General features: G+C 43.5%; 1 protein-coding gene across 1 annotated transcript in view; it reads right to left on the bottom strand.

Annotated features, from left to right (window-relative positions):
* Window positions 1-16,721, bottom strand: part of OTUD7A (OTU deubiquitinase 7A) — a 41,804-nt gene extending 25,083 nt beyond the window's left edge. The window contains exons 1-3 of the mRNA XM_056865870.1: window positions 16,571-16,721; window positions 5,443-5,628; window positions 1,914-2,132 (exon numbers count right to left, since the gene is read on the bottom strand). Coding sequence (XP_056721848.1) covers window positions 1,914-2,132; window positions 5,443-5,628; window positions 16,571-16,721 — 556 coding nt within the window. The remainder of the gene's footprint in view (window positions 1-1,913; window positions 2,133-5,442; window positions 5,629-16,570) is intronic.
* Between the last annotated feature and the right edge of the window lie 694 nt (window positions 16,722-17,415).

Here is a 17,415-nt window from a genome sequence, read left to right as displayed (position 1 = left end):
GTTCTCTGTTGCCCCAGAAGGTTGGACCAGAAGCAACGGGTTGAAATTAAATCAAAAGAGTTTCCGTGTAGACATTAGGAAGAATTTATTAACAGTTAGAGCGTTTCCTTAGTGGAACAGGCTTCCTTGGGAGGTGGTAAGCTCTCCTTCCCTGGAGGTTTTTAAGCAGAGGCTAGATGGCCATCTGTCAGCAATGCTGATTCGATGACCTTAGGCAAGTTCATGAGAGGGAGGGCATCTTGGCCATCTTCTGGAAACTATGAATGATTTGGGGGAGGGGGCCACACACCATCATTCGGTGGTTCACATAAAACAGCATACCATGACCTGTTTGAGTAAGGAAAGGGACTGAACACGTGAAAGGACAAGGCGGACGGAATGTGCAAACCTGAAGCTTACCAGCCTAATGCGAAGCTTAGGCCCTGCATGGGAACCAAGCCACAGTGACCTTCAAAGAGATTATTACTGCTGATTTGTCAAATCTGTCCTTCTCTGTGTCTAATCACCAAGGACAGGCTCACATGTGGAGAGGCGGTTAATACAACTGCAAATTTCTCAAGTGGAGCCCTATATATTTAAAAAAAACCTCTTAATCTCTTATTCTGCCTAGTTAAATTATTCAGATGTTCCTCTAGAATTCTAGATTTGAGTCTGGTGGCACTGTAGAGACCAACGGGGTTTCTTGGGCATAAGCTTCTGAGAATCAAAGCTTCCTTTGCCAGATAAAAGTATGAATGGAGATCCCGGAGGCCTTATATCCCAGTCAGAAGGTGGGAGGGGTGTTGCAAAGAAGGGAGTCAGGATCCCAGAGATCCTGATGGTCTCTAAGGTGCCGCTAGACTAGAACCACTCTCTTTGACTGCAGACCAAGACAGCTACCCTCTGGAACTATCCTCTGGAGTTTTGTTTCACAGAAACGCAGGAATGTAAGGTTTGTTTTGGCTGGTTCAGTGCAAGGTCCATCAAACTCAGCTTTTGTTTCTAGTCCGGTGCCTGTAAAGGTGAAAAGCAAGGCAGAAAAGCAATCACTGTACCAGTCTGCCCCCAGTAAGTATGTTGCCCCTAAGCATGAAGACTCTATTCTGCAAAATTGCAGTTATCCTTCCTGATTCGAGTCCCATAGTAACTTAGAGCCCAACAAGATGGGGAGGGGCTATGGCTCAGCGGTAGAGCATCTGGTTGGCATGCAGAAGGGTCCCAGGTTCAATCCCCGGCATCTCCAGCTAAAGGGACCAGGCAAGTAGGTGATGTGAAGGACCTCTGCCTGAGACCCTGGAGAGCTGCTACCAGAATGAGTAGACAATACTGACTTTGATGGACCAAGGGTCTGATTCAGTAGAAGGCAGCTTCACGCGTTCATGTGGTCAAAATTTTCAGGGCATAAGCTTTTGAGAGTCAAACCTCCCTTTGTCCAAAATGATCCTTCGTAAATTTGTCTTATCCTTCTTTAATGCTACTGCGCAAATCTAAGATATTAGCCCCATCACATCTTGTGGATTCTAGCCTATGAGAAGAAACACTTCCTTTTGCTAGCCGTGAGCCTTCTGCCAACTGGTTTCACAGGAAAACACCAAGTTCTAGCTGTATAAGAAGCTCTACTTTGTTCACCTATTCATAACTGGGCTAATGTTTATCCTTTTTGTCCTCCTGTCTTGTCTTCTTTTTGCTAAAAGAAAAGGATCCACCTCTTCAGCCTCTCCTTGTAGGGAAGGTGCTCCTCTCACCTTGATTGTTATAGCTGGTCTTTTAAACCCTTTTCTAGCTCTACAATCTCTTTTATAAGAGTGAAAAAGCTGTACTGTTCAGTGTGTTCAAAACACTCACATTTCCTTCCAACGCAAGCTACCAGCCGCAGCCATAAGTCAGAGTCCCACAGAAGGTCAAATTAGCCAGACACTCAAGTATCCACTCACCGGCTTGTTCCAGAGCGACCATGGTTGCTTGCTCGATCAAATCTCGTTCAATGAAGCTCCTGAAGTCCTCACTGTAAACGCTAAGATCAGGGAGCTGGAATGTGTAGATGGGCATCTCCAACGGGAAGTGTTCATTGTTGCATTCACTGGCCACGTGGGATCGAGCAAGGGAGACTATCGCTGAGCTGGCGTGAGAAATTCCTCTGGAAAGCCTCTTCTCTGTTTGGGAAAAGAAAGAGAAGATGGGCCAAATGAGACTGAGGGTGCATTTTCAGCAAACTGTTACCTTGGTGGAGACAATTATCTCTCCTTACTTCTGTTGCTCCCAGCATAAGAAATGGAAAACTGCGACTTCATAGAATCATAGAGTTGGAAGGGACCACCAGGGTAATCTAGCCACCTCCTCAGAGCCTTCCCAGCAGCAAAAAAGGAAAATAAACTAAAAGAAACACAAACACCCCAAAAATTGGCTCATTGAAATTAACAGGGCTACGCCACCAAAAAAGGAGAGGGGCCGTGGCTCAGTGGTAGAGCATCTGCTTGGCATGCAGAAGGTCTCAGGTTCAATCCCCGTCCTCTCCAGTTAGGCAATGAGGTGATGTGAAAGACCTCTCTGCCTGAGACCCTGGAGAGCCGCTGCCGGTCTGAGTAGACAATACTGACTTTGATGGACCGAGGGTCTGATTCAGTAGAAGGCAGCTTCATGTGTTCAAGGTGGCGTAGCCACGACCCTGCGAGAAGGGGAGTTCCCAAGGCAGAAGGGGTCAGGAAGCTGCCTAAAGGCAGCTCCGCCCCCAGGAACACCTCCCAGAATGCCAGCATGGGGATTTGCGCTGCCAGAACACTGCCAGGAGACAGCACTGGTGCCTGAGCCCCGTGCTGCTGCGTCCCAGCACCATTGTGAATGTCATCCATGCTGGTGTAAGTACCCCTTATCCCGGGTTAAATGGGCACTTACGCTACCTTGGAATCGCGCCAGCTGCTAAGGAGCTTCGCCGCCCCCCTTAGGATTGCAGTCTTAGGAACTAAGAACACTGGAAAACCACATAACAGGCTTAGAACCCATCATATTAACTCTCACAAATTAGAAAAGGCAGATAAGATGCTGATGACTTGAGGTCAAGTACATTGTTAGCATCCAACTGACCCTTTCACAAAGATAGTGGACTTTAAAAGAGGCAACAGAAAATGTGTGGAAACTGCCATAATTTAGCTCCATCATGGGTGGGGGAGATAAAAGACTGCCAGAACTAGGAATGCTACCAAAGTTCACAGACCATTGTTCAAAAAACCCCATTTTGCTTTCACTTTTCTCTCGTACAAATCAAACCAGTGAGTCTTTATTATCGCGCCATTTTCTATTTCCTAATGCTGAATTTTTAACATTATATTTATGCAAATTCTGAACGCAAATGTTACATGAAGTGTGTGCAAACAGCTTTAAAAGCAAAAATGGCATGAACAAAACAAAGGAGCTGGAAGCATAATTTTGCCCACAGATGGGAAAAACAATATGGCTTGTAAAGGCAGAATTTAAAAAAAAACCAGAAAGGGCATATTTGTCAATTTGATATCAAAACATAAGCAAGTTCTACATATTGTGGAGTCCAAGGAGGGAGCTAAACATCTAGAATCAGATGGCAGAGCTAACCAGTTATTTATCCTGGGTTAAGTGAGAGAACCTTAATACGTGGAACTGCACACAGTTGTGCATGCAAGATTTCCTGAAGAGCGTCTGCTATGCAAATGTACACCTTTGATTTCCTACCGTGCCTTGTACTACTTTTTCTAGCAACAGGGAAAGGTGAGTTATTCAAGCAGTGGGGCCACCTTCTTAAACCCTGGATGTTGCCTCCATTTTCTGGAAACAGTGGGTGCCAGGGCATGTTTTAAATAATTATTCAGGATGTCACTTTCCACCTTTCTTCACATAACAAAACAAAACGGATCAAAGAGTGACCTCGGCATCCTAACAAAACATCACACAGATCAGGGTTAGCTTTAATCGGCAAACCGCTGTAACCTTCTTGCTCAAATCTAAAGAAGGAAGAGCTGGTTTTTATATGCTGACTTTCTCTACCACTTAAGGGAGACTCAAAGTGGCTTACAATCACCTTCCCTTGCCCTCCCCACAACACACACCCTGTGAGGGAGGTGGGGCTGAGAGAACAGTGACTAGCCCAAGGTCACCCAGCTGGCTTCGTGTGTAGGAGTGGGGAAACCAATCCAGTTCTCCAGATTAGAGTCCGCCGTTCATGTGGAGGAGTGGGGAATCAAACTCGGTTCTCCAGATCAGAATCCACCGCTCCAAACCACCGCTCTTAACCACTACACCACGCTGGCTAAAGACGGGTTCGGTTTCGCCGCTAGCTTCTACAGTAACAGGGTTGACATAAAACACATCATATTAAAAACAAGGGTTGCTTGCCTCATTCTGGTCAGAGGATCTGAGTCAGTTCAACTGAGCTTTACCCAGAAGGTTAAAAGCCTGTAGTATAAATACATTCCAGCATTGTTTGCCATTAGTCTGCCGTTTCTTATAGACTTCGGAATTCCCCACTGCTCACAAGCTGCTGAATGTATAGCCCAAAACTTATAAAACCTTGCGTGACAACAAAGCCGCTGGAAGAAAACGGGGTATCTGAGAAAATCGTGTTGGTCCTTAAGGTGCTACTGGACTTAATTTTTTTTTCAACTAATGAGATTGTTACCTTGGGAGTGAACCAAAGGTGAGGGTAGTGGATGTTTTGAGTTTGCTTATTACTACTTTGGAGTGTTATTTTTACAGATCGTATAAAATGCTATTACTATAAGCGGGTATGAAAGCTGGACATTGAAGAAAGCTGATAGGCAGAAAGTAGATTCTTTTGAAATATGGTGTTGGAGGAGAGTGTTACGGATACCGTGGACTGCCAAAAAACACACAAATCAGTGGGTTATAGATCAAATCAAGCCTGAACTGGCCCTAGAAGCTAAAATGACTAAACTGAGGCTGTCGTATTTTGGTCACCGTATGAGAAGACAGGAGTCATGGGAAAAGACAGTCATGCTAGGAAAAGTTGAGGGCAGCAGGAAAAGAGGAAGACCCAACAAGAGACGGGTGGACTCAATAAAGGAAGCCACGGCCCTCAGTTTGCAAGATCTGAGCAAGGCTGTCAAAGATAGGACATTTTGGAGGACACTGATTCATAGGGTCGCCATGAGTCGGAAGCGACTTGACAGCACTTAACACACACACATAAACTGCTTTGATGGTCAAACACAGTGGATAAGCACGGTAAACAAACAAAATCTTTTAAGCAAATAACTGCCCTACATAAAAAGAAATGGCAACACATATCATTGAGGAGGACATTGGTCCATCTGAACTGAGGTAACTCCATTCTGCAAAGGGCCACAGTGGACCAGCTGGCAGGCATGGGGGGCTGCAGTCCACCTCTCCGAGATTCTGCTCCCATTCCTGTTGCTCAGAAAATGGCCGCGGTCGGCCGCTTTGCTATCAAAGCTCTGCAGTTCTGAAGCATTTTACCTTGAGAAATATCATCCTGTCTTTGAAGAGACGGCCGCTCGCTCTTGTTCACCTGCTGAGGAGGCTCTCTTTCCTGCTGCTGCTTGGGGTACTTCCCTTCGTTGAACACCTGAGGAAGGTTTGCGGTATGAACCTGTCTAAGCTGTTCATAATCATTCAGGGCAGCAGACAAATCCCAGTTTTTGCCTGGAAAGAGACCCAATAATAGCAAGTGTTAATTTCCACATGCATATCAATGGACGTTGAGTATGGAAGCAACAGGAGACATGAAGGCATGAAGAGGCTTATACTGAATCAGATCATCAGTCCATCAAAGTCTGCATTGTCCACTCAGGCTGGCAGCAGCTCTCTAGGGTTCCAGGATGAGATATTTCACATCACCTACTGTCTGATCCTTTTTAAATGTAGATGCAAGGGATCGAACCTGGGACCTTCTGCATGCGAAGTAGGCTCTACCAGTAAGCCCTCCCCCCAATTGTTCTGGATTAATTAAACTGGGGTAAAAGGATTGAGCCTTATGTATGCATACCAAACAGTACTTGGCTTTAGCAGTTCAGTCAATATTCTACCTTTTGTTTCTTCACTGCTGTTCAAAACAGTTCCCTTTTAGCATCACACTTGATATCCCCACAGAAATATGAGTAGGGAGGAATGCTAGACTACTCAAAAGAGACAAAATAATAATCACTTCTGCATTTGTTATTAGATGACATAATTTATTGTGATGCAGTGGAATAGAATGCTAGGCTACCATCTAGACAAGGGAAACATATGGCAGTTCATTGCCTTAACAAAACATTGAAACATGATCAAGCAAACTGTGAAAGTCCATCTGATTGGTGTCCCAACCATAATTAAGTAGAAGGTTTTAAGGAAAAAATAATCCTTTAACACATACAAAAGCAAAACAGAACACACAATACAATCTAAAAATACTGTACGTTGTATAATTTCTAGCATCGGTTTAAGAAAAATTCTGTCTCTTCACAATGAGAGAGTTATAACCATTTTGTTGCCTTTAAACTCTTTGGTTCTCGTGTGAAAGTGGTTCCATTCATACCTACAAACACATCAACCCGGTCTCATTTTGTTCTTCAAAGGTACCCCTAACCAAAAAAAAAAATAAAAAAAAAATGCAACAGTAAAATGTTAATCGTAACAGCGTACTCTCTGAACTGTTCAGATCTAAATTGGATCTCTGTTCTCCAAAATATTATGACCAAATCTATTTTGAAGATATACTGCCCACACTTGTCACAAGAACAGAATATAACTAAAAGGCTCTCTGCACTTTAATTAGCAAATGCATTACTATCCACATGGCAAACAAGGCACAAGCTGAATCCATTCAAACGGCTTTATTTTCTAATTAAACTGAAGAATATTCCTAAAATAAGATGATACATTTTATACACTAGAAGCCTGATCAGAAGAAGAACAAAGCCTGCTAAAAATGGCATTTTACTATTCTGCCCTCTTCATGAAAATGCTCGCGCTGAAATGATTTCTCCGTTGTTGGTAAGATTCCCAGGCCGGGACTCAGCGGATAGGGTCACGAAACTGTTAAGCGGTGAGAACCCTCAGGTTACAACTCAGGTTGCCAAATTTTGTGTTATCTCTATGAAGCTGCGTAGACCTCTGCTAGAATGATGTCATTGGCACTTGTTGCACCTTTTTCTACTCCAAGTGTTTTTCTTCTTTAAGTGTTCTTAAAATTTATATAAATATGTCTCTTTTTAAAAAAGTTTTTTAATATTGTTCATGCGAGGTTTATTGTTGTATAGTTTTTACTGGTCTACTTGACTGTACCAATAAATAAATAAATAAATACATATATTAGAACACTGAACAAATACTACGATTTGTAACTGGATATTTGTGTTTGTGTGTGTGTATAGTGCCGTCAAGTCGCAGCCGACTTATGGCAACCCCTTTTACTCTCCACCAAACCATGATTCTCAAAGGAATGGCAGGATTGTAGGATAGGCCAGAGAAAATCCCACTTCACACCACAAATTTGAATACCAAAATTATTTTTTTTTTAACCAGCTCGCTCCCTATAGGATTATTTCAGACTGTCAGCATCAGGGAAACTTTTAGAAATACAGACAACTCTTTCCTGTGGCTAGGTGGAGAAAGTCGGCATATAAAAAACAACTACTTCTTCTAATGGAAATAATTAAATTGTCACACAGAGAAAACTGAGGTGACGGAAGGGAAATGCAAAGGATTGTCTTTGCTATCACACACAGGAAGTGACGAAGAAGCTATGAAGGCTTTTAATAGCCCCCAGTTATACAATCAGAGGTTTTTTGTTAAGTTGGCAAGTTCGCATTTGAGCAAACAAAGGCATTACAGAGTTGCCCTTGGAGTGAAACCATCTTGCTGAGGACCGCAGGTACACAAATCTAACAGGGAAAAAAACACAGGCTCCTTTTAAAAACCAACGAGGAGGAAATGCTGCAAAAAAAGTTACAGAAATGTTAAGAACACCCTAAAACCTAAAGTCATGAAACTCTGCTGGGAGCCACTTATTTTTTGGTTGAGGGCAAAAAATAATAACATTATCCTGGGCAAAGTACTGCAGTGCCATCACCAGGCTTTCAACACAGCAAGAGGCGCGGAGCTCCTTGCTGTCGTGTGTGTGTGTGTTAAGTGCCGTCAAGTCGCTTCCGACTCATGTCGACCCTATGAATCAACGTCCTCCAAAATGTCCTGTCTTTGACAGCCTTGCTCAGATCTGGCAAGTTGAGGGCAGGGGCTTCCTTCATTGAGTCCATCCATCTCTTCTTGGGTCTTCCTCTTTTCCTGCTTCCCTCAACTTTTCCTAGCATGACTGTCTTTTCCAGTGACTCTTGCTTTCTCATAATGTGACCCAAATACGATAGCTTCAGTTCTAGGGTCAGTTCAGGCTTGATGTGATCTAGAACCCACTGATTTGTTTTTTGGGCAGCCCACCGTATCCGTAACGCTCCCCTCCAACAGCACATTTCAAAGGAATCTACTTTCTTCCTATCAGCTTTCTTCATTGTCCAGCTTTCATACCCATAACATAGTAATAGGGAATACGATGGCATGAATTAACTTAATCTTGGTGGCCAGTGACACATCCTTTCACTTCAGTATCTTTTCTAGCTCCTTCATGGCTTCTCTTCCCAGTCTCAATCTCCTTCTGATTTGCTTATTGTTACTTCCAAGCAAAAGAATCCAAGCAAGACTGTTAACATCACAGACCGGTAACACTGATTCTAGGAGCTACCCAGGATAAGCTACCTTTGCCAGAAGAAGCATCCAGAGAAGTGGCATATGAGTAATTCTTGGCTCCCCCAAACCCAGATGATGATGATGATTAGCTTTCATCAAGGCAGAATGCCTCCAATTTTCTTTCTACTGAACCAGGGCCATCGCTTACGCCAGAAGGATGGAAGCACTTCACAGTGTTTCAAAGGACAGTCAGAATTTGCCAGATTCCCTCAACGCCACATGCTCTTGAGAATGCGGTCTTCACAAACAGCCTGCCAGTGAGGCAGTCCACAAGACCCTGCTGACATGGTGACTTTTCTTTTAAATGGCACTTTCTAAAAAGCTGGCTAACAGAGAGCAGTTGAATAGATTCTTCAAGCCACCATTATTCAATTGTTACTTTCAGTTCATTTTGGTACCTTAGATACCACCATGCATTCCAGGTTTCAAGTTGTTGCTTTTAATCTATAGTCACATGTGGATACTAATCAGTTTTTAAATTTATCCCCCCTTTTTTTGCCCTCATCAGAGTCACCAAGGGGGCTAACATATCTTAAAAACCATTAAAACTCGACACACACGTAAGTGGCTCAGTGGTAGAGCATCTGCTTGGCATGCAGAAGGTCCCAGGTTCAATCCCTAGAATCACCAGTTAAAGGGAACAGGCAAGTAGGTGATGTGAAAGACCTCTGCCTGAGACCCTGGAGAGCCGCTGCCGGTCTGAGTAGACAGTACTGACTTTGATGGACCAAGGGTCTGATTTAGTATAAGGCAGCTTCATGGGAGGGGAGGGGCTGAGGCTCAGTGGGAGAGCATCTGCTTGGCATGCAGAAGGCCCCAGGTTCAATCCCCGGCATCTCAAGTTAAAGGGACTAGGCAAGTAGGTGATGTGAGAGACCTGTGCTTGAGATCCTGGAGAGCTGCTTCTGGTCTGAGTAGACAGTACTGACTTTGATGGACCGAGGGTCTGATTCAGTAGAAGGCATCTTCATGTGTTCAAGTTAGATTCCAGCTCAGTAGCACCTCAGAGACCAACAGGAGCTTCAGGGTATAAGCTTTCAAGAGTCATAGCTCCCTTCGTCTCTAAGGTGCCACTGGACTCAAATCTAATAAAGAAAACCATTAAAACCAAGCTAACATACACATATGAAAACAACCATTAAAACACTGGGCAAGAAGGAGGGATCACTGAGGGAAAGCCAGATGAAACACAAAAAAAGAAGTCTTCACCCGCCCGCAGAAGATGGCAACGGGAGGGGACAGGCGAAGCCTCCCTGGGAAGATAATTTTCTGAAGTTAATCATGTGCTGCCCTATTTTCCACTAGCATAGACTTGCCTTGAGAAGATATTATGCCCCCTGCTCACATAATGTATCAACAGACATCCTTCTCTTTCCTGTTTCTGCCTGGCCCTGTTTGGTTAGCACTGAACTTTATCATTATCTGACACATGAAAAACCTATTTGCATTAGGCAGTTGTGTGCGCTCTGTTTTCCATCTATCAGCTCTGCGTATTCTGGATTTCTATGACACTGCCAATTGATTTTTTAAAAAATCATGCATTTATTCCCAAACTCTGGTATAGAGAGATGAAATTTAATGCACAAGTAGCTTCAAATACAACATAGAAGACAATACTTTTGTGCCAAATAGCTGGCAGGCAAATGCCAATATTAATATTAAGAGAGGGGTTGTGGCTCAGTGGCAGAGCATCTGCTTGGGATGCGGAAGGTCCCGGGTTCAATCCTAAGGATCTCCACCAGTTAAAGGGACTAGAGAAGTAGGTGATGTGAAAGACCTCTGCCTGAGACCCACCACTCTTAACCACTACACGCTGGCTCTCTCTGCTCAAGATTAGCCTCCTTATCACTTCATTAAACTTGTATAAGCCTTCTTTGTTTCTTTTGATCTACTCCTTATCCATTTGCTCACATTCAGTTGCTATCTGCGGTGCCAGCCTAACTGCCATACAGCTATTTTTCCATCTCGGTTTATTCCTGAAATAATGGGACTTCCCACTTTCGGATAATTAGAGGAGATTAAAGGCTTTCTGGCATGGCCAAGTTTCCTTCTGGCACTCTCTCATTTCCATTTTGCTTTTATTATGGGGCAGGGGAGGGTTGAATCTGGCTAGGAAACTTCTTTCTTGGGGGCTCGGGACCCTGAAGCTAGGCATGCAAGCATCTCTTGACAGCTCGGTGTCCTGTCACATGTGAATTATTTACGCTTTGATGTCCCCCGCCGCCCAATTCATTCCATCAGGTCAATCATTAAAACCGTGAGTCATAGAATCATAGAGTTGGAAGGGACCTCCAGGGTCATCTAGTCCAACCTCCTGCACAATGCAGGAAATTCACAACTACCTCCCCCACACACACACACCCAGTGACCCCCTACTCCATGCCCAGAAGATGGCCAAGATGGCCCTCCCTCTCATCATCTGCCTAAGGTCATAGAATCAGCATTGCTGACAGATGGCCATCTAGCCTCTGCTTAAAAACCTCCAGGGAAGGAGAGCTCACCACCTCCTGAGGAAGCCTGTTCCACTGAGGAACCCCTCTGTTAGAAAGTTCTTCAAGTGGGAAGGACCCAAAATAGAGTTCCTTCCAAGCAATTCAAGAGGAAGGCTTCTGAAATTGGATTGCGTCTGTTATGTATACATGTGTGTGTGTGTGTGTGTGTGAGTGAATCAAGGGACTGAAGCTCCTTGTAATTGCATCAGGGGAAACCCTGGGCAACTTGGAGTTCCCCAAGGCTCCTGAACTGTATGCTCCCATTGGCTACTGGGGTTTCCCCCCACCCCCAATCACAGTTGTGGGGGGAGCGGCCGCAGGCGGCCAAGCGGGCATATAATCAGGGGTCTGGTCACTGTAGTTAGTTCTGTTCTTGTTCGTACAATAAAGCAGTTGCTGTTGGAACTCCGTCTCCGACCTCGTGTGTTCCCCCATGCGGACTTAACAGCATCCTCCTTCGTAGTTCTGTCACAGCACTTCCCTATGCATTTTGGCATGCCTGCTAACAAGCAGCTTTTTCCACTGACAGCAGTGGATTTAGCATCGTGGGGGGGGGGTGACGCCACAGAGGAGGCAAAGAAATGCTGAAGGGGACAAAAAAACATTTCCAGTGTACGAAATACAGTGGAAATTCCAGGACAACCAGTGGCAACACGATACCCTTCTCTGCTTCCACCAAAAGCTTGACTTTCCAGCAAGAATGCATAACTGGAATGACATCTCTAAACAAATGAGAAGATGCCACATGAAAGAAAAATCAGCGCAGCTGTGCAAGACTGCTTTCATATCTTGGTAAATGCAAGCAGATCCTGCTTTTTTCTTCTTCTTTTTTGTAATAAAGGTGAGAGCCTGAGTAATCTTTGAACTCTATGACTGGAAGAGACATTACCTCATATGAGGAAGGCCTTCTGCAGGCACCAGCCTACAAATGGGCAAAATCGACAACTGCCCTTACACGTGCCTTCTCTGTTGTGGCCCCCGCCTTGTGGAACGGCCTGCTTGAGGAGGTCAGGAAGGCTCCCACACCCATGGCATTCCGCAAACTATGCAAAACTGAATTATTCAAGAGGGCTTTTCTGCACAGGCAATGGAGCTGCACTGTACTAAATGATTCATAAAGTTACTTGGATGAATTATTAGGGAATGAGGTCTGTACTACTGTGTATAACTTACTGAAAGTAGGATCCTACTATGCAATTTTTGCATCAATTAATACGTCATATTAAAAACAATTGAAGAAAGCTGATAGGAAGAAAATAGATTCCTTTGAAATGTGGTGTTCGAGGGGAGTGTTACAGATACCATGGACTGCCAAAAAAAAAAAAACAAATCAGTGGGTTATAGATCACATCAAGCCTGAACTGACCCTAGAAGCTAAAATGACTAAACTGAGGCTATCGTACTTTGGTCACATTATGAGAAGACAAGAGTCACTGGAAAAGACAGTCACGCTAGGGAAAGTTGAGGGCAGCAGGAAAAGAGGAAGACCCAACAAGAGATGGATTGGCTCTGGAAAGGAAGCCACAGCCCTCAATTTGCAAGACCAGAGCAAGGCTGTTAAAGATAGGACATTTTGGAGGACGATGATTCATAGGGTTGCCGGAAGCAACTTGAAGGCAACTTAACACACACACACATTAATACTAATGCTTTGTTTCAGTCCTGTCTTTAGACTTCTAGTTGGTTCTACAACTCTAATCCAATTGCATTGCTTATTGAATGTCCCATCCTGTCGATTGCATCGACTCGCTTTGCGTAATCCGCCTTGTGTCCAAGTGAGAAAGGCGGATTGTAAATAACACTAATAATAAATAAACAGAACTACAGTACAGCAACACCACGTTCTCAGTAGTATGAATTCAAAGTTTGCTCATAGATCCTGCCAGATATTTCCTAAAGGCTTGTTGACTCACGCACAGGGCTAACTTCAGTCACAGCACAGTCAGATAGGAAAACCAAAAAAACCCAAAAAATCCACCTCTAACGTTTAAATACAGCTTCAAAGAAAAATCTTCGGATCAATTGTAATGCCAAGGTTTCCTGCTACAGAGCTGATGTTAATTTCATGCCTGTCAAATAGCAACTCAAGAGATCTGTCAAGCTTCCCTTCCATCGCCAAAATGGGGCAATTATAAATCTCACAGGTTATTTGGCATGCATTCTTCATGGCTGGATAGAGAACAGATTCTCGTATTGAGTGAGTAAACCTTAAAAAAGCCGGCATGGTGTAGTGGTTAAGAACAGTGGTTTGGAGCAGTGGAGTCTGATCTGGAGAACCGGGTTCGATTCCCCACTCCTCCATATGAGCGGCGGAGGCTCATCTGGCGAACTGGATTTGTTTCCCTGCACCTACACATGAAGCCAGCTGGGTGACCTTGGGCAAGTCACTCTCTCTCAGCCTCACCTACCTCACAGGGTGTCTGTTGTGGGGAAGGGAAGGTGATTGTAAGCCGGTTTGAGTCTCCCTTAAGTGGCAGAGAAAGTCGGCATATAAAAACCAACTCTTCTTCCTCTTCTAAAAATGGCACTAATACTGTTAACTCGAGAAAGGGGGATGGGCGGCAAGTTTCATAATTCAACTTGTTCGGCCTCCATAAACCTCTGAATCGCTAACATGAGGGTCTGCTTCTTCACAATGCGTAACTGGGCCACGTGCATATATTTGTACCCTAAATGTCAAGCCTAGAAGACCATTCTAGCAGCAGTGTCAGAGACCTCTGTATCTACGGCTGCCATTAAATAACTGCCTTAGAACTGGCTCATCCAACGGAAAAGCTTTTTCCAGCGCTGGCTTGCCCCTAAGTATCTGACTTAAAAAAAAAAAAAAAAGATAACTACCAGATCACAACAAAATGGTATTTTTTTCATGCGCAGCTTCCATTGCGCTGATTGAGTCCAACTTATTGTCCACTAAAACTCACACTACCGTGTTATCTCAACAACCGTGGAGTGTTGCATCAAGATATACTGCCAAACCTGGAAAACTGTGTGGTCTTGATGTAATAATTGTTCTCATCAAAACGTGCATGGCAGAAAGGGCTAGTTCTCAAGGCGCAGAAAGAGCTGCCACCTCGTATAGTGGTATTATTAAGAAATACATCAGAGTAACTTAATTTCTACTACGGTCTAAGTTCATCTGGCAAACACATCCTTTTGCACTTTTTGGGGGGTCAAAATTCCCTCCCGTATGGGTTGTATTGTTTTCCTCTCTCTTTTAATCTTACTGTTCAATTTCTAGCTTTTTTTTTTTTAATTTTCACAAACGATGCCATCATCCTACTCAACTGGAATCCCACTTACTCTATGGTATAGATGGCAAACTCCCAAAATACTTCTGCGCTAATTTAATCACCATCAACACTCACAAATGCTCTCTGTTGTTGGCCATCTCCCACACAAAACTATTTTCAAAACTGTGCTATACTAGATATTCTTCTATGAAATCTCTGATGAGATTACAAAGCCTGAACATTGGAGACATAAATATCTCCATACTAAAGGCAAAATATTTAAAAACGCTGAAGTTTCTGAGAGAGTGGGTTCATCTCCAACACCTTTGAAATGTTGCCAAAATTTATAACTGATTTAGGAGTATTAAGACTATGCACCTCATCTCACACACTCTCACACCTGTATTTTCTTCCATTGCAAATTTTTTTAAATGGATATGGAAACAGAGGGAAATTTCCCAACTTCCAAATTTCTGTCCCAAATTAATCATACATACACACACACACACACACACACACATATATCCTCCAATTATCCTAATCAGTCCAAACTATTACATTAAAAGATTTTCCTGTTTTTAAAAAAAAGCATTTCTTAATTTATAATCTTGCTGAAGAACACTGCAGGAATTAATCACTGTTAATTTGGAGCACACAACAGACATGAACTTTAGAAAAGAAAATATCAAAACGTTGTACGTATGGTTAAACATACTTGCCCTAAAGATGACTACACATAATGGACTATTGCTGGACTAAAAACCTTCATCACCTCATGCAGAATACTGGGAGAAGCATGTCCAGACACGTATGATGTGATATATTTGGGATCGTGTATGTACATCAGGATTCAGCAATTAGTATCAGAAGGTAACCTACATGCCATCTGGTGCCTTGGTACAGACAGCAAGATTCACATTACCAGACCTTCACTAAGAAGTTATACATAAGCTAGACTTGTACCATGAAGTTAAACATAACCTAGAATTGTACCATGTGTTACAGCCCTTCAATTGCTGAAAGGCAGTCACTGCCCACAATCACATTTTTATGGCGTGATGTTGCTTAGAAAGTTACCAGGACTGAGAAGAAATTGTTGTTTTGCATATAGCAGGAGTTGTGGAGGACATATGAAAAAACTTGAGGACACGACTACTTCCCCACTGCCATTTCAGCACTTCAAAAACCTCTACTAGGATCATTTCTCCTGTGCTAGGGTAAACAGAACTTGGTGTACCATTTTTATAAATAGTTTACTATGCCCAAGGTAACCTAACTTAAGATACGTACAAACACAATCACAACAATGTTGATACAACTTTCCGTGTTGTTATTATTTATCAGACATTTTTGGCTGCCTAATTCCCCCCCCGATGAACTTATTTAAGTAGACAATTTCAGAATGTGTCATAATCCATTTCTCTTCTCCCCCCCCCCTTGCAAAACTCTATGACTCAGTGAAGAAATGACATCACGCAGTCCTCAATGTAAATTTACACACAGGGCTAGCACAAAACATTTTGCCGCATAAGGTGCAACATCCACTTCCTCCCAATTCATTGTGGGTCACAACACACTAAGACGTTCTCCTCAATCAACCTCACTGCAATAAAGAGGGCCAATCAGACACTGTGCCTAAGCTAGGGTTGCCAACCTCCAGGTACCAGCTGGAGATCTCCTGCTATTACAACTGATCTCCAGCCAATAGGGATCAGCTCACCTGGAGAAAATAGCCGCTTTGGCCATTCGACTCCGTGGCATCCCTTCCCAAACTCCACCATCCTCAGGCTCCACCCCAAAAAACCTCCTGCCGGTGGTGAAGAGGGACCTGGCAACCCTAGCCTAAACTCACGAAATTTTCTAACCAAGCTTTCACTTAAAAACAAGCCCCTGCCAACCAACATCCCACAACATCCTCAAAGAAGGGAGGATAAAAATCCTAACCAAGATCAAAGAAACATCCTTCCTGATCCTCAGTGGGTCACATCCAAGGCACCGAGAACTAAAAAGTTATCCTTCATAAATGTGTCCAAATCACGCTGACCCTTTAAAAAAAAAAAATCCTGTACCACAGGCTCAAGAGAATAACAGAGGACATTTTCATAAGACAGGAGGAAAACATTTTCAAGTTTCTGAGCTTACCTTCCAGCAAGTCTCTGGCCAGACCCGGTTCTGCCCCTGTGGACCGAACAAAGTCTGACAGGACCGCGTCCATATCAAGAGTCATGTGATCATCTAGAAGTGCTGCTAGAGATGCAGCCGCAGCAGGACTTGACAGTAGGCTACAAGACATCCATCTGTTAAAAGAGAAGAAAAAAAATAACTGTACAGAAAACTACTGAAAGATGCTTAGACGTCCAGTTCCTAAGCATGGAATATAGAAAAATAAACTGAAGGTTATGATTATATATTTGAAAACTATCCTCAGACAGTTACTACGGCCACAATTTCAACAGAACCAAACCTGCATTCTCTCTCCTTCACCCCACTCATCGATCCTTTCTACATAATCCTCCGGTGAAAAATGAACTGCATAAATAAATTCCCATAATCAGTCAGCATGCATAGGAGCAGGCCCCACTGATTTATAACAAGAGAGTTCAGGACAGAAGGAAGACCGATTATACGTTTAAAAGCAAAGAACTGCAGCAATCAGCGCTTTATTCATAGCTTCGTACGCTCAAGTTCTGCAAGCACGCTATTAAGTAACGGCATGTGCAATGTGCATATTTCAAGTAACTGTTATTCATTTTCCAAGATACAGGGTTTTTCTAAAAACTGAGACCTTGTGTGTGTGCGTGCACGCGCCATGCATGCATACAAGGTGTGCAGTGAGGCTCAGAGGGTGAAAAGACAAGCTGAAACCCTCATCCCTGAACACTGAAGTCCTGCCCCAAAGTCTCCCATTTCTTAGAATCACAGAGTTGGAAAGGACCACCAGGATAATGTAGTCCAACCCCCTGCACAATGCCAGTGGCTGTACCAAT

The sequence above is a fragment of the Euleptes europaea genome, chromosome 20 (genome assembly GCF_029931775.1).
Source record: "Euleptes europaea isolate rEulEur1 chromosome 20, rEulEur1.hap1, whole genome shotgun sequence".
NCBI classification, from domain to species: Eukaryota; Metazoa; Chordata; class Lepidosauria; order Squamata; family Sphaerodactylidae; genus Euleptes; species Euleptes europaea.
Note: the sequence above shows the minus strand (reverse complement) of the source record. Positions and strands in the feature narration are given on the sequence as shown.